The 22,596-nt window shown below is 34.4% G+C and overlaps 2 protein-coding genes across 6 annotated transcripts; one reads left to right on the forward strand and one right to left on the reverse strand.

The window, feature by feature from the left end:
- The first annotated feature begins 2,614 nt into the window (after positions 1-2,614).
- On the forward strand, positions 2,615-5,546 carry LOC106069194 (prefoldin subunit 5-like). The gene is made up of 5 exons (XM_013228807.2): positions 2,615-2,772; positions 3,971-4,099; positions 4,395-4,469; positions 4,626-4,731; positions 4,957-5,546. The coding sequence occupies exons 1-5, from the start codon at positions 2,683-2,685 to the stop codon at positions 5,028-5,030; spliced, it is 474 nt and encodes a 157-aa protein (XP_013084261.1). The 5' UTR covers positions 2,615-2,682; the 3' UTR covers positions 5,031-5,546.
- On the reverse strand, positions 5,316-18,974 carry LOC106069191 (alkylglycerol monooxygenase-like). 5 transcript variants are annotated; one of them, XM_056045669.1, is made up of 12 exons: positions 18,842-18,974; positions 17,024-17,223; positions 15,851-15,978; positions 15,038-15,189; positions 14,473-14,576; positions 13,484-13,579; positions 12,837-12,969; positions 11,238-11,317; positions 10,730-10,864; positions 8,157-8,273; positions 7,944-8,026; positions 5,316-6,371 (listed from the first exon to the last, which is right to left on the reverse strand). In XM_056045669.1, exons 2-12 carry the CDS (start codon positions 17,138-17,140, stop codon positions 6,176-6,178), a joined length of 1,341 nt encoding a protein of 446 aa, XP_055901644.1. In that variant the 5' UTR covers positions 17,141-17,223; positions 18,842-18,974; the 3' UTR covers positions 5,316-6,175. The 5 variants fall into 5 exon arrangements, with proteins under 5 accessions (XP_055901644.1, XP_055901646.1, XP_055901645.1 ...); XM_056045671.1 differs by lacking the exon at positions 18,842-18,974 and adding an exon at positions 18,678-18,696; XM_056045670.1 differs by lacking the exon at positions 18,842-18,974 and adding an exon at positions 18,314-18,336.
- Between the last annotated feature and the right edge of the window lie 3,622 nt (positions 18,975-22,596).

Consider the following 22,596-nt stretch of genomic DNA (forward strand, 5'->3'; position numbering starts at 1 on the left):
GCTCAACACACAGGTCCGGTAGACTAGGGCTTTAGTACTGCTAGTCAGCAATATGTTGTCCCAGACTCTTTTCTGCAACCGTGACATGGTGGCCATTGCCTTGGCTATCCTGTTGTTTATGTCTTTATCCAGTAGAGTGTTGTTGGATATGATGGAGCCAAGGTAACAAAAGTGATCAACAATTTCTAATGGTTGGCCATTAATGCTTACTTGAGGTGCAGTGTTTGTGTTTTGGACAAGTATCTTAGTCTTGCTTTGACTGATGTTTAAGCCGAACTTCTGGCAAGCAGCAGATAGTTTGTCAACCATGGACTGTAGCTGAATATCAGAATCAGCCACAATAGCTGCATCATCAGCATACAGGAGTTCCCTGACGAGTAGCTTCCTAACCTTGGTTTTTGCCCGCAGCCTTGATACATTAAATAGTTTTCCAGAGGATCTTGTATGGAGAAACACACCTTCGTTTATGTCGCTGTACGCATAATGCAGTAGACAGGAGAAGAATATGCCAAACAGAGTAGGTGCGAGCACACATCCCTGCTTGACACCACTGCAAACCTCAAAAGGTGCTGATTGGGCTCCATTGAATTTGACAGTACAATTAGTTTCCTCGTGAAAACACTCAATTAACTTCAGTAGTTTGGGAGGACAACCTATTTTCCTCAGGAGTTTGAAAAGGCCACTTCTGCTGACCATGTCAAAAGCTTTAGTCAGATCGACAAAAACAATGTAAAGGGGTCTGTCTCTCTCTCTAAATTTCTCCTGCAGTAGTCGTAGAGAATATATCATGTCTATAGTGGACCTACCACTCCTGAATCCACACTGAGACTCTGGGTAGACTCTAGAAGCTATCACTTGCAGCCTGGATAGTGCCACTCTAGCAAAGATTTTGCCCACTATACTGAGGAGAGAGATACCCCTATAGTTGTTGCAATCACTCCGATCCCCTTTGTTCTTGTATATTGTGACTATAGTTGCGTCACGCATGTCCTGTGGGACATGACCTGTTTCCCAACAGCGGCAGAGGAGAATATAGAGTTCAGGGAGCAGGAGTGATTCGTTGACTTTCACTACTTCCACTGGGATACCATCACTCCCAGGAGATTTTCTATTTTTTAAGCAGTTAATTGCTTTTTTGAGGTCACTAAGGCTCGGAAGCTCATCTAGGCATTCCAGTACTGGAAGATCTGGTAGAGAAGCCAGGGCGACATCATCTACTGTATTCTGTGTGTCATATACTTCGAGGTAGTGTTCTGTCCATCGTTCTAGCTGCTTGGTTTGATCTGTAATTTTTTCTCCTGATTTGGATAGAAGGGGGGCAGGCTTAGACACTGTTGGACCCAGGGCCGCTTTAATGACATCAAATAGAGCTTTGCTATTTCCTGAGTGGAGACTGTCTTGGATTCTGTTGCAGGTATCCCTCCAAAAGTTGTTAGCACATTTTCTAGCCATTTGTTTTGCCTCTTTATTAGCACTTTTGAAGGCCTCCAAAGATTTTGGATTAGGCTTTGTCTTGTGAGCGAGGTGTGCAGATCGTTTTTTCTCGATGCAAGGTTCCATATGTGCTAGATTCGCCTCAAACCAGTCTACATTTTTGTGTTTTTGAGGCCCAAAGGCGGTGATTGCCGAACTGTAGATTACGTCTCTTAATTTCTCCAATCTGATCGAGATGTCTTCTTCATCACTTAACGAGGGGACTGAACTGTTCAGGAGCTCGCCAAAGAGTGCACACTTCTCTGGGTCACCTACATGGTTGACGTTAATTCGCCTAGTTCTGGGTTGAGTGGAAGTGTAAGCCTTCTTGAGAAGTAGTTTGATTTTGCTTAGCACTAGTGAATGGTCTGAGTTGCAGTCCGCACTATGGTATGAACGGGTGTGGATGACACTTTTCAGATCCATCCTTCGGGTGATGCAGAGGTCAAGTTGCCCCTTCTCCTTCTAGAGGGGCCCCTAAATGAGAGTCAGATTTTTTCTTTTTTTTTTTTTTTACATTAAATATTAAGCCATACCGTGTTAATTATCTTGCTAATCACATTGCTATATAGTTAGTGACCCTGTTGCATATAATCCACACATTAGACATATATTTATTTATTAAGTAGGCTTACATAATCTCATGTCGAAATGCAGGGGCCTCTAAAGAGGCCAAGCCTCAGGGTCCCAAATATCTAGCTACGCCACTGTATCTAGGATCTTTCTGTCGCATCTTAGCTCCATGGCTAGCATCCTCTTCTTGAAATCTGCAGTCAGCGTCCAAGATTTGCAAGCATATAAGAATGTGGCCATGACCAGGTAGCGCAACAGTTTGGTTTTAGTGGCTAGTGGCCACCCAACTAGAAGGAAACACTGAATTCAAACTTCTGCTACCTTGCAGCTATGGTAGTCCTCTATGGGCGACATTGTTCTGACCATAGCTAATGCGCAGGTAGGCCTATTCATATATATATTTTTTTAATTGATCGATAGATCTAGTTGTTTCGCAACCGAGAGAGATAAAGAGAGAGAGGGGTACTTTTTAAAACAATAATATTACAATTAGATCTAGATCTAGATTTAGTGACTAGATCTAGATTTAAATTTATATGTAGGCCTAATAGTTTATAACATGTAATTTCACTTTTCACATAGATTAAAAAGTAAAGTTGGCAACGCAGAAACATTGCTGTTTCTGTTGCTTTCAAAATGGCTGCACACGAACCGGGTGCTAAGCAAATCGACGTAACTACTTTGCCAATACCGCATTTAAATCATTTGTCTCAGCAATTGGAACAGGTAAAATAAAAAGTCTTAATCTAAATATGAATATAATATAATAAGGTATATACATAAACCTGTAAACTAGTCTACTGTCAGTGTCACTAGTTTCTAGATCTAGTCACCTAGTGACTCACTCTTTTGTCACTGTACTGTGACTGTCAGTAGTGTCAGTAGTCACCGTCATGAGTAGTGTCAGGTTCTGAGACTTCTGATCTGAGTACGGTACGACTCAAAATCGCCCTTGGAAGAGTAATCTAGATCTATCTCTCTACTCTAGATCTAGACTAGGTCACTAGTCTAGGGCAGGGTAGCTAGTTAAGCTAGGTCAAGTCTATACAACTCTAAAATATAGAGTAAACTAGAAATTAGAAATCTAGTAGAGTAGGTCTGAGTAGCCTCAGTAGGTAAACTCAGACTCAGGTAAAGTTAAGTAGGTTCTAGGCGCTACGCCTCTACTAGGACTATGACTAGTCACTATATAAATTAATATAGATCTAGTAGCTTCTTATAATAAGGCACAGCTCATCGAATTCTCCTTTAAGAAACACATATTGCTTTTTTTGTTTATAAATAATTAATTTGTTTTTATGTTTGGAGCTAAAAACGATGTTTCGGGACGTACATGTCCAATTTTAGATAAGTTCCTGTATTTTTGTTCCGCTTTTCCAAAGCAGATGGCAGATTTTTAGATTCTCTGTAACCAAGTATGTAAAGCTATTGTTTTAACCTCCCCCGGCAATTCATACCCATATAAGGGACACTGCTATAAACTATATCTAGTCAGTAGAGAATACACATTAGTTGATACAGTAATATTAAAGGTAGCACTGTAAGATTTTAGTAATTTAGACTGTCTAGACTAGACAGTCTAGAAATAGTTGAGTCTAACTCTAGTCACTAGTGTCTAGTAGTGTCCAGTGTCAAGTAGTGCACTCATCATAGCGTTACAGTCATTACATACAGTATATGGTGTATACCAGACCAGTGTAGTGTAATACTTCTGATCTAGATTCTAGACTACTATTTTTACTAAATGAAATATCTAGATCTTTAAAAGAAAAAAATGTCCAACCTGAAAGGAGCACTGGACAGATACACAGATAAATACTTCTTTGGTTAAATATAAACATTCAGGATGGTAATGTAATACAAATATACTCTTTTAAAAGCCTAAGTATTAACACATTTTTGTTTGTTTGTTCTTGTAAACTAGGAGGTGGAGTTTTTAAGTAATTCTATAAGTCAGCTGAAAGTAGCCCAAGGGAAGTTTGCAGACTCAGATGAAGCAGTCTCATCTCTTAGTGCTGCTGGTTCAGACATTTTAGTGCCACTTACAGCTTCTGTATCCTTTTTAAAAGTGTTATATGTCATCAAATATATTGGAATATATATATATGCTTAATTTGAAAAATCAGGGAATATGAAGAGACTTTGGATTTGAAAAGTTAGAATTACGCTTCGTTCAACAATGGATTCTAAGAAGGCAATTTAATGTTGATGTACATCTCTTGTTTTAAATGTGCATTTAAATAGTGCAAAATTATGTGTTACTTTGTCAAGTTAATCTGTTTTTATCTGTCACAGATAACACACACACAAAAAAAAATTTGTTTTTTTTTACCTTAACACTGTTATAGATGTACGTTCCAGGAAGGATGGGAAATGAAAATGATCTCTTAATAGATATTGGCACTGGTTACTTTGTCTCAATGGTCAGTTGGAGAATTTTTTTTTTTATAAGACTTTTATACAGAATATCAGTAAGCAAATACTTCGAGATACTAAATATTTTTACAAAGATGTATAGTGTGGCTTATATTTTGCGTATGCTAAATTCATGTTCACTCACTAGCATTTTGTTTTTACAGAGTAAAGCCAAGGCTCAAGATTTTTTTAAAAGAAAAATCGATTACCTGACTAAAAATATAGAGAAAGTACAACCTGTGCTGCAAGATAAGTTTAGATCCAAACAAGGTTAGTTCAGATTTAGTTTGAAACACAGTAGGTAATAGGAAGCAACCTTTTCACCAGATATCAAGGAATTAATGGTGTTATTTTCTATTCCTCTGTCATGTTTTTAAAAACTCTACTTTCTGAGATATATACATTTTTGTCAGCTGTTACAAGAAAATGACAGCAACATATTTCTGTGTAAATACAATTTCAACGGTCTCCTTTTATTTTTTATTTTTGTTTCAGTGATCTCAGAAATATTGCAAGCTAAAATTCAAGCCCAATTGGCAGCAGCTGGCTCTATGGCAGCTAAAGGTTAGCTGCACAGGAAGGATTAGCTGTGTACAGTATTTTTATTTGACTTCTGCCATAGTCTAGTGTATAAACAAAATGACTGTATTGAGAAAGCTTGTTTTTGCAGATGTTAGAAATATCCTATTCATAGAACTTCATTCTAATTTGCTTGAGAAATAAAAAAAAATTGCCAACTTTTATTGTACCAAAGCTTTACTGGTAAAATAATGTACATATAATTTGTACAATTTAGAAGTGTGTGGTTTTTTTTTTTGTTATTACCAGCATCTGTATGTTTCATTTTTTTTAAAAATTGGTTTGTGCTGGGTGGGGTTTAGAATATCATGCACTTTTGGCTATGTTGTAAAAATCATTCACATGACTATGAATGTGTTTGAACAATTTTAGTGTGTGTGTGTGTTGAATTATTGTTTTAAAGTCCTGAATGAAACTTCTTTTAGTACTGTCTAACTGTATTATATATTTTAACATACTTTTGAACCAAAATTTTTTGTTTTGTTTTGAATAAAACAAAATTCAATAATTTGTGTTATTTGTTTGTGTTTGAAATTTTTCTAGTTCAAATAATTATATAGCAAATCGCTAAATACTTTTTTTTTAGTATTAGACTAAGACAATGACACCAGTGAATGAGTAATGTATTCATTCAAAAATGTGATTTCAATGAATGAATATATCAAAGTCATGGTCTACAAACCTAGTCAGACTTTTTTTTTTTTAAATATCAGATGGTGAAATTTCCTTTCATGTTTTTAAAGCATGCCCAAAGATAATCATAGAACTGTGATGACAATTTTAGTTTAAAATAATTAGATATTAATAGTTTTAACGATCATTTTATTATCAAATAATTTACAAAGTATGTTAGTCAACAAGTTAACAACATTGTATTGCATTGATAAGCATATTGAAAGCTTTAGCTAAATATGTATACATTCAATTATCAAGCACCCCCCATTGCATTAAAAAATAATATTTTATAAAAGTTCTTACATTATACAATTATCACATAAATAATGTCTTGCTTTTTAATGATCCATAAAAATTATCTTTGCAGTTGAGTTTGTAAATGAAAGTAAACAAATGCTTAAAGTAGCCACGTGTCAATCACCCACTATAGTGAAAGTCACATTTAAACATTTCAATATCATTAATCTCTCTTTATTCTGGGAATGAAGACATTATAATTGAAAATGCTAAGAAATACCCAAAGAGCCGAGGACATAATAAATAAAACATAAACAGTTGTTACAAATGAAAGCTCAAAGCTGATTGGTCCTTTGATGAGGTATATGACAAAAAGAGACAGCAGACATCTTAAAATTTCCAGCAAGTAGCTATAGTTTCTGTTTCAAAAGAAGACAAAAAAGAAAAGGATTAATATTTCTGGTAATTAACCAATTAAATAATTATGAACTATTTCATCTATACAGTCTTTCATCTGTCCCTTGACCTTTGTCATAGGGGTGCTGTAGCGGCATAACCAAACCACTCCACTTTTCCTAGTTTGCAGCTGCATTTAGGAGGATATCAAGAGAGAGGCTGGTGTCCATTCTTGTCCATTTATCCTGCCAGCTTTTCTTTGATCCACCCTTTCTTCTAGCTTCCTCCACTGTACATTGAAGAATGGCTTTTAATAGTAAGTCATGTCATACAATAGGACCGAACCAGCTCAGCTCTTGTCTCTTCACAGTATTGAAGAGTTCTTCCTTTTGTCAGTCAGAGTGTTGACTTGTAAAAGTACAAACTTATTTGTCTTTTTTTTTCCTGGTATTTGATACCCAGCATTTTTCTGTAGCATTTACTCTCAAAGGTTTGGATTCTTCTTTCAGTGTTCACAACCATTTATTAGTACAGAGACTGCTAGCAAAGAATAGAGTTTTAATTTTACTGGGAAGCTGATGCTACTCCTCCAGATTTTTCCATTTGGTCCTGACAGCGGATGCCAAGTTTAAATGGGCTTTTATCTGTTTCATTGATCCTTCATCTCTTGTTATGAATACAGTGGAGGCCATTTAATCAATGCACCAAAGTGTTTATAAATAATGTCATAAATGACGCCTATATTCAAAATATAGAAGAAGCTTGATTAGATAATCTAGACACAGTCCCTATACCTTTAAAACAAAACAAAAAAGCTTTAAAAATACTCAATATCCTGGGTAGGCTTCATACTGAAACCAATTGTTATAGAAGGTCTGAACACTGATCTGCGACGTCGCAGCCCATGGGAAGTTTAGACCAATAGCTCATTGCCACATAACATGTCTGTGTGCTCAACTTATACACTGCAGTATCAATCAAATCTTCAGCATCAATGACATTGCCATCAGCACTATTATTTTAAAAGTTTATGGCAAAAAATAGCAGAAAAGCTATTCACATCCAGTTTTCACTAAAAAAAAAAATCACAAACTTTCTCTAGTAGCTCAGAATGGGAAATGATGATCTTTTCATATATATGATATATGAAAGTTTATTTAACAGCAAGTTATTTTATCACATTGTGTGGCATTTATAGGCTGTGGTAAACACAGCATTTCGCAATGTTATTATAAACATTAACAGAAGAGGGACTACTTGACTACACAAAAAGAAATATAAACAAAGAAACTGATATAATGCATTTGGATTGTTTTATTGTCATTAATAGCTCATTTAATAACCAAATTTGAATATTGTCGATTTGGCAGAAATTGTAAAATTTTTTATTACATTCCAACCAGATATACAGAGGAAAAAAAAAAATTTGTGAAATAACAATAGTTGGTATATTTAGTTAATTTATATTCTTTTATGTGGGTCCATTTCTTATGTGAAAAATAGTATATAATTTACCCAGTATACCAGCCTAGAAAACTACCTATGGTCAAACAAACCCAGAAATGTACTTATGGTTATTTAACCCAGAAACTCACCTATGGTCATACAAAGCTCCAAAAACAGAAACGGAATAAATAAAAAATGCCACAAATCCAAAGCTTGTTGCAAAATCAATTTTCTATAAACAAAACAAAAAAATAATGTAAACCTAAAGAGAAAACATACAAAATATACAAACGTTTGTTTAAAATGAAAATCAATGTAATTATATAATTATTTAAAAATGACACCACAAAAAAGTCACTGACCTGTTTATATGGGGCAACCATGCTGTAGAAAGTGATGACTAGCACAAAATGGACTAACACATACACATTGGCCCAACCAATCAGGTCGCTGTTATATTTTTTGACTGGCTGCTCAACCTGTTTGAGAAGAGTAAACATTTTTTGTTTGAAATGTTAAAACCTTCAGAATGATAATAAAGTATAGCAAACAACGTGGTAGCTAGAAATGTTAAAACCTACAGAATGTTAACAAAGTATAGCAATTAAATTGGTAGCTAGAAATGTTAAAACCTACAGAATGTTAACAAAGTATAGCAAACAACGTGGTAGCTAGAAATGATAAAACCTACAGAATGTTAAAGTATAGCAATTAAATTGGTAGCTAGAAATGTTAAAACCTACAGAATGTTATTAAAGTATAGCAAACAACTTGGTAGCTAGAAATGATAAAACCTACAGAATGTTAAAGTATAGCAATCAAATTGGTAGCTAGAAATGTTAAAACCTACAGAATGTTAACAAAGTATAGCAAACAACTTGGTAGCTAGAAATGGTACATTTCTTCTTCCATGTTCTCATTATTATGTTGGAGCATTCAGAGGACTAGACCAATATATGAGATGAACTGTGATGTGATTAACCAGAAGGGTCGAGTGTTCCGTCCAGTTCTAGAAGGCCAGAAGGGACCTTATATAAGAACAAATGTGTCAGAGTCAAATCGCTTCACGTTACCTCGCAACTTTACAAGTACGAGTCAAAGTCAGAGACAAGGTGAAGTCGGTCCGGAACAGATGATCAAGTGCAAGTCTAGGAAGAGGTGGAGAGTTGATCCAGCGTTACAGATTTAATATGTTGGAGTGTGAAAGTTTTGTACAGTCTGTGTTACATTGTTGCCAATTTTACAGTATTGGCTGTGATTTATTTGGACATTAAACTATTACGTTAATTTGGAGCCCTAAGTTTTCAAGTTTTTTAAGTTGGCGGTGTTGTGCAGTACAGTTTGCAGAGAGCCTGTATAGTGAGATTCATTACAATCTGTTGTTTCATTCTGTTGTGTTCAGTACTGAGGTGAAAGATTAGATGTTGATATCTTACTTGAAAAAAGATGATTACGTCCTACTGTCATGCATTTAGTCATGCATATTAATCAATGACCTAAATTCTGCCAAGTCACTGTTTTTTCTGGCTAGCACAGGCATTCCATGCTCTAATAGCACTAGAAAAGAAGGAGCATTTGTACAAATTTGTCCTAGCATATGGAACAAGGGATGTGCCTTTATCTTTGTGTCTTTCTGAGTATTTTATTAGTTTTTGTTTTTGTATTTGAGATTATGGTTCAGTGTTTTATGTATAATAGCTACTTTACTTTTAAGTCTTCTATCCTGAAGGCTTTCTAAATTTAGTGATTTTACTAAAGGTGTTAGGCTACTCTAGTCAAATGTGAATATTCATTTGTTATGAATCTCAATGCTCTATTTTCTGTCTGTTCCAGTTTCTTGATGTTTTCTTGAGTTGAGGGTTCCAAAACACAGGATGCATATTCCATTTTTGGCCTAACCAAGGTTAAATAACATTTTAGTTTTATGTTCTTATTTGATTTATAAAAATTGATTTTAATAAAGCCTACTGCTTTGTTTGATTTTTTTATCAATATGGGGATTCCATGACAGTATTTCATTTATTATAACACCTAGGTATTTTGCATTTTTAGTTTGTGTTACTGGTTTACCATGAATAAGATAAGTGGAATTAATTTGTTTTATTTTTTTTTTTGTTACTCTAAATAACCGACATTTTTCTGGGTGGAAAGACATGTTCCAATTAGTTTGATTTTCATTTCTGTAATTCATATATCATCAGGATAGCTTATTATATGTGGAGTCTTTCTTGTAATTCGGATTAGAGCTTGTCCATTTCTCAAATTTTACAAATTACAGAATTTTAAAAAAGAAATTTTACAACCTACAGAAGGTATAACAAACGCGTTAGTAGTTTGAAATGTTAAGCTAAAAGCTCTAAAAAAAATGTTGATAACCTTTAGTACATGATTTAAGAAGCCTCACTGTGATGTTACTTTAGCCAATGAACTCACATGTTTCAAGAGTTGACATTAAATAGGGAAATTTGCATGGTCCCAACCAGTTCCCATGAATCAATAATGGGTATAAAAAAAATAAGCAAAAATGATTTATGGGTTATATCTTCATTTTAAAATATAATAGACTTCTAAAGACCAACTTCCATTACAAAACTGATTCCAACGCATGATATAACTACTAAATGAATATTAATTAGTCATGTTCCATAATAATCATTTATGAAAATAAAATGCTATTGTGCCTCCTAGAGTTATTTTTTATGGTAGACATTTTTTTTTAAGGACATTATAGTAAAGATCATCTACTATACAGTTTACAATTATCTGCATTATTATTAATGCATTATTTTTTTTCTTTTGTTTTGTTTCATGTTAAAGGGAGATCATTTCTGCCTGCATCTGGCATGACTTATCAATAACAAAAAAAAAAACATGAAATTTAATATTTTCAAAGTCTGCATGTACAAAAACATAGAAAACTACTTAGTGCACTCACTTCTGGCAAATCTTCATACAATCCTCTCCAAGGTTTGCCAGGCTCCCAGCCAGGTCCTTTAACAACTGCAGACAGTTTATTGGATAATCCTTTGTGTTCTTTGACCAATCCAAAAATATACAAGTAATGAAAAAACTGGAAAATAAAAGCATGTTAGCCTGTAACATTGGTACGTTTCATGCTCTTTTTTTTATATCTAAAAAAATTTAAAAAATGAAATTTTAAAGTTGACTCAGAAGTTTTTTGATGATTGTTTTAAGCAAATAATAAAAGTTTAGAACTATCATTAATCATTTATCAATTTATGATTAACAATACCGTAGGGCTTTTTTTTTTTCACAAATAAGAACTATAACCAACTTATAAAGTTCTAGACTATTGAAATAAAAACTCTAGTTAATACTACTGTTCCGACAATGTAAAATGTGTCCGTCTATTAATAAAATGACTGACTGTAGCACTGACTTGGCTCTATATAGAACTATAGAATGTTACAAAGTGAACTAACCTGACCATAGATAGGATTCCAGAATGTGTTTGGGTGAACTAAACCGTAGATAACTTTTTCACCTTCAGCTTGAAATGTATCTGAAAAGTATATTTTTAAATCTATTTTCTAAATCACACTTGAAATAGTGTAAATTTCAAACAGATTTTTTTTAAGGAGAAGGGGGAATATAATTTCTTTTTATTATTACACTTACTTTTCTGTTTTCTATTTTTTCTTACAGATTTGTAAAAATCTAGCTATAAAACTTAAGCTTGGTAGGCCCAAATTGATTTTATTAAAGTTCAAGGAAAATTGGCTATATTATGTATAATTTTAAATGGTTTATCAAGCAGACTGCCAGCAGACAACAATTGCTTTCTTTGTTACAATTAAATACAATTTTATATTTCTAGTGAATAACATTGTGCACTTAGTTTTTATTTCATTTAATTAAAGTTTGAGTAGTTCACAACACAGACTAGTTCAAATGATGGCTAAAGAAATGAGGTAGAGTTAGGGTTTGCTACTATATTTTTCAATAAAACACAAATGTGATTCAAGTTGGATTATTTTAACACCATCTAATTACTTTTTGTAATTCCATGAACTTTGAACACCATCTAGCATGATGTTGCTATTTCTTTATCACTTTCTGTTTCAGCAGACATCACATAGTGGCATTAGCCATATGTCAGTTTAATTAGCTTCCTTGTTTGCTCTACAATGTGTCACGTGTGCTAATGTTTTGATATTTTAGTTCTAATTAACCATATTACTTTCCAATTTGTACAATGCAGAATAAAATCTGAATGTAACATTTATTTAATGAAATAAGTAAAAACAAAGAATGTGTCACAAGACATTTTAGTTGTAAAATATAAATCTCTTATAACCCATCTGAAAAAAAGCAAAGGGATCATCTTAATGCTTTTTTTATGGGGTAGTATCTGTCAACTCAAGAAAACATTAAGAAACTGGAACAGACAGAAAATAGAGCAGTGAAATTCATAACAAACGAATATTCACATTTGACTAGAGTAACGCCTTTAGTAAAATCACTAAATTTAGAGAACCTTCAGGATAGAAGACTCAAAAGTAAAGTAGCAATTATACATAAAACACTGAACCATAATCTTCAAATACAATAACAAAATTTAATAAAATACTCAGAAAGACACAAAGGTAAAGGCACATTCCTCATTCCATATGCTAGGACAAGTTTGTAAAAATGCTCCATCTTCCCTACTGCTATTAGAGTATGGAATGGGTTGCCCGAGGTAGCCAAGAAAACCAATGACTTAGCAGAATTTAGGTCATTGGGTAACATGCATGACTAAATGCATGACACGTAGGACAGAATCATCTTCTTTTTTGAACAAACGTCTGTATTATAAAAGAAGATAAGAATAAAAAAGAAAGAGGGAAAAAAATCATTCACCAATATTACCATTAATTGTCATTACTATCACCATACCCTTAACACATTAACAAACATCGCACACAACAGTTAGTCAGTCCGAAAACAAAACAATCAAGACAATAATATGTCTAATTATTAGTTGTAAGTAAGTTACTATGCTAAGTCCTGGTTTTATTAAATAAGCTTGCAAAACTTACTAAACATTCTGTCCCAGATTATTAAAGTTCCAGCATAGTTTTTATCTATACAATAGGGGTTTCTACCATGGTGTACACGGTGGTGGCTAGGTGTGTTTAGAATGTATTCTAGAGGACCCAAGTTGGTGACCACCTGAGCGGAAAAATTGTAGAAATGTGATTATGTTTATCTTTCATCAATAATTGCTGTAAAATTACTCTATGCAGAATTAAGTTATTTAGAGACATTTAACTAAAATATGCATACTAAATATTTTTTCAAAAGGAAAGTGAGATTCAATTAAAAATAACTCTTTATTTCTTTCTTCTAAAATATAGCCTGCTTTTAGATATAAGTAATATATTAGTATTTTCATATATAAGTGGATCTTTATGAAAGCTTTCAAGAAAGGCCTCCACAAACATCCTGCCCTGAGGGCTCCCAGATACTTAAATAGGGCCCTGCAGTCAGGTGTAATTATCTATAGTCATCATTACAATAATTATACATACAATACTAAAATGAAATTCTTAGATTTATTTCTTCATTTATCATCTCAGTAGACACCTATTTTATTTCAGATTACCATAGAAATGTCTGTAACCTACCTAAACTAAGTAAAAGGTTTTACATGTACATTCATTTTAAATTCAGAGACAATAGTTACCTCAGTGTGGATCCAGAATTGATATAAAAGGTTGAATTGTTCATGAATATAAAAGACTGAGGGTGGAACACACAGAGCCATAGGAAAATACAAGAACTGTTTGGTAACAAGATTAAAACAAGTTTATTAAATACAAGAACTGTTTGGTAACAAGATCAAAACAAATTCATTAAATACAAGAACTGTTTGGTAACAAGGTCAAATCATATTCATTAAATACAAGAACTGTATGATAATAAGGTCAAATCAAGTTCATTAAATACAAGAACTGTTTGGTAACAAGGTCAAATCAAGTTCATTAAATACAAGAACTGTTTGGTAACAAGGTCAAATCAAGTTCATTAAATACAAGAACTGTTTGGTAACAAGATCAAAACAAGTTCATTAAATAAACATTTTATAAGTTCATACGAATAATGTTTGGGTTTTTTTGCTATTAAACTTAAAAAAGAAAAAAATCTAAAATTCCTTGGTAATGTTTGTCAGTTTTTGTTAAGATTATAAAACTGCTACATGGTCATTTAAATGGTAATAAAAGATGTAAGAAGCAAAGAAATAAAGCAAGTAATGCATGAAGTATAAGTCTCTCTACCATCAGACAGATGATGAAAATCAACAAATTAAAATTTCCTAATATTTTTTATTGTTTATTCAGAACTTATTTTGACTATACTAAATGAAATTTTAGCAGATGTTATGTTATTTTTTAAAAATCTGAAATTTTTGAAAATTAAAGACTCAAATCACATATCAATACAAATATTACGTTAAATAAGAATTGAAAAGATATTACTGAAAATTGGTAGGACTTTTTAAAAACCTAAACACTTTTATTTTTTTAAAAAGTTTAATCGTGGGTTATTTCCTTTTTTTCGTTTTCAGCAATTTATTCAAAATGTAAATAGATTAGCTACAGTACTGTAAGTAGTTTTTCATTTTCAAGTTAACAGAGTTAAATAAAGTAACTATTATTCATATGCTAAACTTACCATGCTATAATATTTTTGCATCAGTGACTGTCGAAGTGCTGTTGTTAAATTGTACTCCTCAGAGCTATGATGGACTTGGTGTGATGCCCAAACAATGTTACTTTCTAAATTAAATGAATTGAAAGTGAAAAGTAAAGTTCCCCTTTCAGATCTTGCAATCTATGGGGCAAATGATGTAAAGGTGATCTGTTTCTATGACAAATGGTTAACGAGCAGTGTGTCATATGGCCAGTACAACAAGCACCTGCCTTTACTTTCCCAAACTGTGCAAGGTATCCATAAGAGTTTGGTTGAATCAAAGGCATCCTGAAAAATCCTGAAATTAAAAATTCCAGTCTTCACCGAGATTCAAACCCAGGACCGCTCAGTTCAGAAGTCAAGCGCTTTACCACTAAAACACCATGCCCCAAATATTAAGGTTTAAAGAATAAAGAATTCTCTTTTAGGCCTAGAATTTTTAAAAGCAAAGGCCATTAAGGCTACACAAAAGACTTCTCAAATATTATTTTTATTGGTGAAATGGCTCTAAAGGTCAATGAATGTATAACTCAAAGCTTTAACATACCATGACTGATCCGATGAAACCAATAGTACAGGAAATCCACAGATAGCATTCCAAGAATCCATGTCCAAGGACTATTCCAAGGAAGCTCTATAAAATGCCAGTTCTTATAAATCCATGTATACACGACTAGTTCTACTGATCGAAATAATAACCTGATAAATTTGGATACAAATATAACTACAGTATCAATGGATACTGATATTGGATGATATCAATTATAATTGATACTCAAATTGATAGTCAAACTCAAGTTAGAATAAATGTAAAATGCTGTCTACTTAGGATGTATTCAGTGTCCTTAACAGAAACTCATTGTATTATTATAGAAAATAGAAAAATGAACAATATTCTCAGGGTCGATATGAACAACAAGGGTTGTGCTCATAGAATTAGTAGTAGTTGCCAGAAATCTAGGGGAGTATGGATTTCCCTTCCATGTACAGTGTCATAGGAAATCTTTCCATATCTTATGAATTTTTGAAGGACTGATTAGTTACTCTAAAATGGATATCAGTTTTGATAATAAGACATGTAAATCTCTCAGCGAACATTTGTTCAATATGCAGCATAGAAAATAATAGTGTACCTTAAACTTTGAATGTAAACATAGGAACTCTTCAAATATTTTTTGAAGATCTCCTTCTTAAGATGTTATTTGTGTTCATCCCCCTCCATCACAAATATAGCCTATATATTTATTCAATTAGAACCTGAGTGCACTATTAGGCTAAACTTATATTGTTTTGAGATTACATATAATAGCTAAATAAATTATTACTTTAAAAAAATATGTATATATATATAGAATCGTACATGTGCATTGTTGATAATAATCCATGAGTCATACTGTTAATGCCATCATTGATCCTTGGTAAATCTTTGCCTTGCCACTTAAGAAGAATACATTCCAGAAGTATCAATAATGTGAAATAAGGCACTGCCTGAGAATGAAACAATGTTTTATTATAATTATTGATATTTTATCTCAATTGATAAGACAACTCTGATAAGGTTTAATTAGAATTATTTATATTTTTATCTAAATTATTAAATAGTTAGAAGAAATAATACTATTTGTTTTTCTTTATAATTAACATTTTTGTTTCAGAACATTGAATACTTCTAAATCCAAAGCATAGAGCCTTTAGGCCTTTGTATGACTATTAGTGCTTCGTAGTGATGATATGTTAGTAAAAGGGATTATACCTGCAAGATGTTTGGACTATACAGCCTAATGCTAATATTCATGGAATAGTGGCATATATACAGTTTGTTTGCCTAATCGAGGAGGTTGATTTTGAAACTCTGTGTAGACAAAGAAATTTAGTTGCAATATTTGACTCAAGTTAGACTAAAGTTAATTATTGTTTGCTGCACTTTGAGACAGCACAGAAGCATTTTTTTCTCTCCTTCTCCCCATATAAGCACAGATGATGTTGAACCAGAGAACATTGAACATGCTACAGGTGCATGGAAGATATAATTATTATTATTATATAACAAACATCCCACACTGTAGCTAACAAGACTACAAATTCTCAATAATAAAGTGGCATTGATAAACATAGGATACCTTAAGCAATATCTAGCTTCTATAAAGTCAGATTGATAACAAAGTCTGCAAGTGTTGATGGCTCATAGAATAATTCAGTAGGGTAACTGACATGAAAGAACAATGATAAATACCGTACACTAGTACCATATAAGCCTTACAGTCTAAAATGGAAACTTTACCATTATCATAACTCAAGACTAGACTATAAGATAGAATAGTAGTTTTCTTTGAGACCTAAAATAAGAACCAGGTTAAGTAAAGTTGATGTTTCCTTATACCTAATACTTAACTTAACTAAGGGTGGACTCAGGGAAATTTCAACAAATTCATTCTTCTCTGAAGTTAAAAAAAATCAAGACCCTCTGTAGCACCAGACCTGATAGCACCACACCCATTTAAATGATGTTAATGTCATAAAATAAAATATGTACCTCATCCACAAAGTTTGGCACATCTTCCACACGTTCATAGGAGGTTTCATTGGGTGTCACCAAGTAAAACATGCACCTTAAATTCTGAAGATATGGACGTAGAAATCTGGTTCCCATAGTTACTGTACATTAAATGACTGGTGTTCTGCTTAATTGTTCCTGAATCTCTAAGCAGCCTTAATCAACTGATTGATTACTGACTTCAGACATAAAATTCAAGTTTAATAACAATAAAAGCAATGTATTGACTTTTGAATTATATCTTGAGACAAGTAGATCTATCATTTAGATTCATAATGTTGAATGATAAAAATCAGAAAAAGTAATTTTAATACTAAAATCTAGTAGGCTAAGTAGGTACTAGTCTCAAACAAATTTATAAGAATAAGATCTAGATTAGATCTCTACTTGAATTAGAGTCTGCCAGCAGAATTTTAAAATAAAATGTTAAAATATATCAAGTAATTAGACTAGATCTATTCTAGAGTCTATTATAAGTATAGAATCTAGATCTAGTCTTAGGTTTAGGAATCAACAGCAAATCTATGTTTAAAATCTTCATCTCATACTCATATGATATGATCTTGTCTAAGATAGATTGGTAATTCTTTATAATATAATTATAGAATCTAGGGTAGATCTAGCCAAGGTAGGCCTACGGTATATCTCGATTTTTAGATTTATAAAAATATATAGATCTAGGTCTAGCACATTAGACTCATTTTTATTCATTAAGTTAACTTACGATCAATGAAGCATCTCAGGCCACCGTGACATTAAATTTTGATACTTACAAAAAAAAAAAGCGAAATAATAATTTTCACATTTACTACGAGTCTAGATCTAGATCTAGCTCTAAGTTGACTCTCTCTCTCTCTCTCTTTGACCTCCTTTCAATCGCCAAGCAACTAAATCTAGAATTTCTAGATCTAAATAGAATCTTATCACTTGTCTCAATGGATCATCTCGTTGAAATCTTCATAAGATTTAATAAGATGAATGCCTGTGACCTGTGCATTAGCTAGATCTTGATCTGCATTTTAGTCAAGAGTGAAGGTTATTACACAACAACACTCAACAATTTTTGGTTTTGGACACCTAACACTGACACTGAGTAACACTGTAACAGCCTAGCAACTAGATCTAACACTACTAACAGCAGAACAACACAGACACATTATCAGTATCTAGATCTAGATTTAGTCTAGATCTAGTGCTAGTCTCTAGATTCTATATCCTCTGATATTGATATCATAATTTAGTCGGAATTTTGTAGGCCTAAATGCGAACCTCAACCTAAATCAGGTCCGGTTGATATAAGTATAACGTAATCGATCAAAGACTTGGCAATATTGTTACTGTAAACAATCTAGATTAGTATTTAAGCGATATGTCTACTTTATCGTTTGAATGAGTTATCGGTATTTAAAAAGTAGGCCTTCCTACTTGTCATGTAGCATGCCCTTGGCCGCATTATGGACATATCCCACAGACCTAAGCATTTTAAGACACGGGTAAAAAAAATATACTAGATCTAGATAGCTAATATAGGCCTACTAATCTAGATCTAGAGTTTAGGTCTAATAGAGATTATTATTTATATAGATTCTAAATCTGGTTTAAGATCTAATAATAGTAATAATATTTTAATAACCTTTTAACTAAATTACTAAATACTTGGACTTATATCTAGAGTCTAAATAGTATCTGTAAAAAGTGCATTCAAAACTCTGGCGTAGAATATTCTCAGTTACTCCACTAAAGAATTAACTTCTGCTGAATCTGTCTATCTAGCCTATATATGTATTTTATACTTACAGCAGTTGAATACATTTGAATTTTGATTGAGATTTAGATCTATCTAGATTTATTTTTTTTTAAACCATTCTGAACCACTTTGGTAACATTAAAAAAAAAAAAACAAGATATGTGGGCCAAATATTTTAGGTCCAAAGTTCAACTTATACGCCCTTTGCTGTCCTCCCCACTTTAAATGATAATGTGTTACATATAATGAACAGTGGTGTAGTCTCATCTTTTTGTTAATGAAACAAATGTGTGTGTTTTGAGAGGAGAGGGGAAAATATCCATATTGAAACCGGGTTTGTGTGGTCACATGAATTAGGCCTACTATAATCATCCTTAATTAATTTTCGGAATTAAAGACATTGTCTTACATGGGCTAAGTTTAGCTTAATCTACAACAGTTAATTAGTTATAGCCAGTGTTTGTTTTGTGACCGTACCTACCGGTACGGCGTACCGGCACCTTTTTCAAAATTATACTTCTCTTGCATTTTAACGACGTTTATTAATTTATTAGTAGTTAGAAGTTAGGCAATCCATCACTGAGTACCGGCACTGGTTATAGCAGTAATCAAGAACTGGGTTCAAAGCTCTAGTGAATGATCACCCTCCATCGCAAAATGAATAGAAGAATAGGAAGCAGTAGAAGGTTTACTATTAGACTACTAACCCAATATCAAAGTTTTATACTGTTAGACACCAGATTAGCACAATTGACGGGCCTTGAACGCGACTAGTGACGTTTAAGACTTAGTGGGTTAGAGGCTACCGAAAGACAGAAAATCAGTTGGTGATAGGATTTTACAGGGGTAAGACGTATTTATCGACAGAGACATCGACTGTGGTATTTTAGCTGTATTAAAACCATCATATGAAATGTTTAACAGACTTGACTTCTTCAGATGTGTGAGTCCTTTTCCATCTTAGTGGTTAGTCGCATTGAATAGGCTACACCCGCACAAGTAACCCAGACATCTCCAGAGTAATCTGTCGAAGTCAGACAGACATCACTAAATACAGATAGGCCTCATCACAATACACTGTTAAAAACGAAATATCAAATAGTAGGCCTACCATATACAATACAGAGTCTTGCGTAGTCATGTCAAAGGCTACACTCATCCTTAATATTCGGAATTACCATCATTAATAATACTTCGAGGCAGTGTTTCCAACCTTTTACCAGTGACGATGCTTACAATTGAAAAAAAAATTCGTTCGTAGCCTACCCCCTTCTTCTTCTGCGTTTTCATTTCAGATGACTAGACTAATATATGAGATAAACTGTGCAGTTGTTTCCTCATATAAGTTTCTCTTCTTTAGTGGTCTTTTTGGGGCCTGTATTTTGTTTGTAAAACGTTTTACATGTTTCGAATGTTCCTTCAGAGTTGATGATAATTTGTTTCCTATTCTAAACTCCCTCAGGACGACGGGGGATGGCAGCGGGCAGGGACCATCGAGACGTCCGAACGACAGTCCAGCGCGCATATTATTATTATTTTTTAAAATTATTATTATAGCTTTTATATAGCGCTACTTTCATGCTTATAGCATGCTCAGAGCTCTTTGGTCCAATCTCATTTGTGGACCAGTGGGGGTGGGGAGGGGGTATCTAGGAGTTGGTTTTCCGTGCTGCCATTAGGCGCTCAGTAAACACAACTCTGCCCGAGTCGGGAGTCTAACCTCGAGCCCCCTTCTAGGTAGCCAAGCCAAGCCAATTTCAAGCGCACTTGGCCTCTCGACCACGCTTCCGACATATCGCACGACCAGCCAGCCATTCCGTCCTCTCGATGGAGAATGTAGTTTAGAAGAACTTAGTCGACATTCTCTAGTGATACTCCACAAAAACAAATTTCTTTGGTCCCAATGTTCAGCTTTCGGGACAAATGTTGTCTCGTTTTTTTTATGTTCCCAATAAAACATGGACATCGGGAACATAAAAAAAAAACACGAGACAACAACTGTATATATATATATTGTAATAACTTAAGTGAGGCAACTCAACGAGGCACATATATCTTTATTTACAAGACATCACAAGTTCATAAAACATCATCTTTCTTAGGCACGATCTCTCCATATTGGCTCTCTATTTGGGCGGAAATCCTTAGTCTCCTCATGTCAACATCCTGTTCTAGTTTGGTTACTAGAAGTGCGCATCTCTGCACTAGCCTGGATGGTGGTGCGCATGGAAAAGTCATAACATTGCCCCCGTCTTAGCACTTTTCGTCCCGAAAAGAAACACTGCAGTGGAGCTTTGACAGTTCAGGTGGAGGTCGATCGGTGGGAACCACAGACGTTAGGGTGTCTGTTGCCCACAAAGCCATCTGCACAGTTTCCCATGGTCGTCGCTTCCTCTTCTTCCAGTTGGCAAGTCTACGCTTGAGGTGATATCGTGGTCGCTGCTTCGACCTCATGACGATAGTCGCAGATGCCAGCCAGCTGACACATGGAGAGTTAGTGGAGGTCAGGGTTGCCAGCCACGTAACACACATGGATGTTGTAGTGATCACCATAGATTCCAGGTTTTGTTGTTCTAAGACGCTGAGTCAGCGGACCTTTTCCATGGACGTGTCGTGACACAGTTGTAGGCCCACAGCTAGCCATGGTTTCAAGCACATAGTCTTTCTCAGCTTCATCTGTAAGGTATGCCCATGAAGCATCCTTGTAATGTTCATCCACCACTACATCAGGTTTCGCTAGGATTAATTCACCACCGTTCAAGTCACTTTCACTGATGTTGGCAGAAGTACACATTTCTGTCAAGTTCAGGTCTTGTAGCTGGGTTTCTTGGCATGGGCACTGTCCCCACAGGACGCCGCATATACAGTTCATGTTAATCGCCTGGATGCAGTTGCCAAGTATGGAGTTCTCTCTTATGCCACTGCCAAAGTCAAATTCGTTGTTTCTGCCTCGGCCATTGTTGGGGCCCGTATTCGCAATTTCACCCGACGACATCCAAGGCAAGGAATCAGAAACGGTCTTGAGGCTTTCATGGTTTGAGTTCTTATCAAACGTACTGACAGATAAACAGAGGTCTTTAAGGTCCACAGCAGCAAGCTTGGACGCAGACCCAACGTTGTCTTGATCTGTCCGGCTCGTTGCAGGTATACCAGGAACAAAAGTTTCAGGCTCATAACAGACTTCTCTAGTTTCTTCATTTGTTTCTTTTCTTTCAATTCTGCATATCCCATTGAGATCGTCGCAGCAATCGTTGTCATGTTTCTCGCCTTGAAAGTCATCCCCGCCAGACTTGCCCACAACACAGTCACAGACAGCGCTCCAATCCCCAGCGCCTCCATCACCACTGTTTGTGCAGCCACAGTCCTGACCAGGCAACTGCTCCTTCCCTAATGAGTTTATTCCTCCTTTTGCTTGCGACACAATTTTATCACTTTGGTCTATTTGGCCTTCTACTTGCAATACACTTTCATCAACTTTGTTCAACTTTATGTTCCTGCTCATGTTCAGTTGTTCATCAAATGCATCCAAAAAAGTCCTGGATCTCGTTGAGTTGCCTATAATCCCACTTCTGAGACCAATTGTAATAACTTAAGTGAGGCAACTCAACGAGGCACATATATCTTTATTTACAAGACATCACAAGTTCATAAAACATCATCTTTCTTAGGCACGATCTCTCCATATTGGCTCTCTATTTGGGCGGAAATCGTTAGTCTCCTCATGTCAACATCCTGTTCTAGTTTGGTTACTAGAAGTGCGCATCTCTGCACTAGCCTGAATGGTGGTGCGCATGGAAAAGTCATA

This window comes from Biomphalaria glabrata, chromosome 11 (assembly GCF_947242115.1).
Source record: "Biomphalaria glabrata chromosome 11, xgBioGlab47.1, whole genome shotgun sequence".
Classification (NCBI taxonomy): Eukaryota; Metazoa; Mollusca; class Gastropoda; family Planorbidae; genus Biomphalaria; species Biomphalaria glabrata.

Bases quoted from the DNA above. Each gene is read 5' to 3' on its own strand.
- LOC106069194 (XM_013228807.2), top strand. From the start codon at position 2,683: ATGGCTGCACACGAACCGGGTGCTAAGCAAATCGACGTAACTACTTTG. The intron at 4,100-4,394 runs GTATCCTTTTTA...ACACTGTTATAG, and splicing joins TAGTGCCACTTACAGCTTCT to ATGTACGTTCCAGGAAGGAT. The intron at 4,732-4,956 runs GTTAGTTCAGAT...TTTTTGTTTCAG, and splicing joins TAAGTTTAGATCCAAACAAG to TGATCTCAGAAATATTGCAA.
- LOC106069191 (XM_056045669.1), bottom strand. From the start codon at position 17,140: ATGGGAACCAGATTTCTACGTCCATATCTTCAGAATTTAAGGTGCATG. The intron at 15,979-17,023 runs GTACATATTTTA...TTTCATTCTCAG, and splicing joins TGCCAAACTTTGTGGATGAG to GCAGTGCCTTATTTCACATT. The intron at 12,970-13,483 runs GTAACTATTGTC...TTTTCCGCTCAG, and splicing joins AATTCTGGATCCACACTGAG to GTGGTCACCAACTTGGGTCC.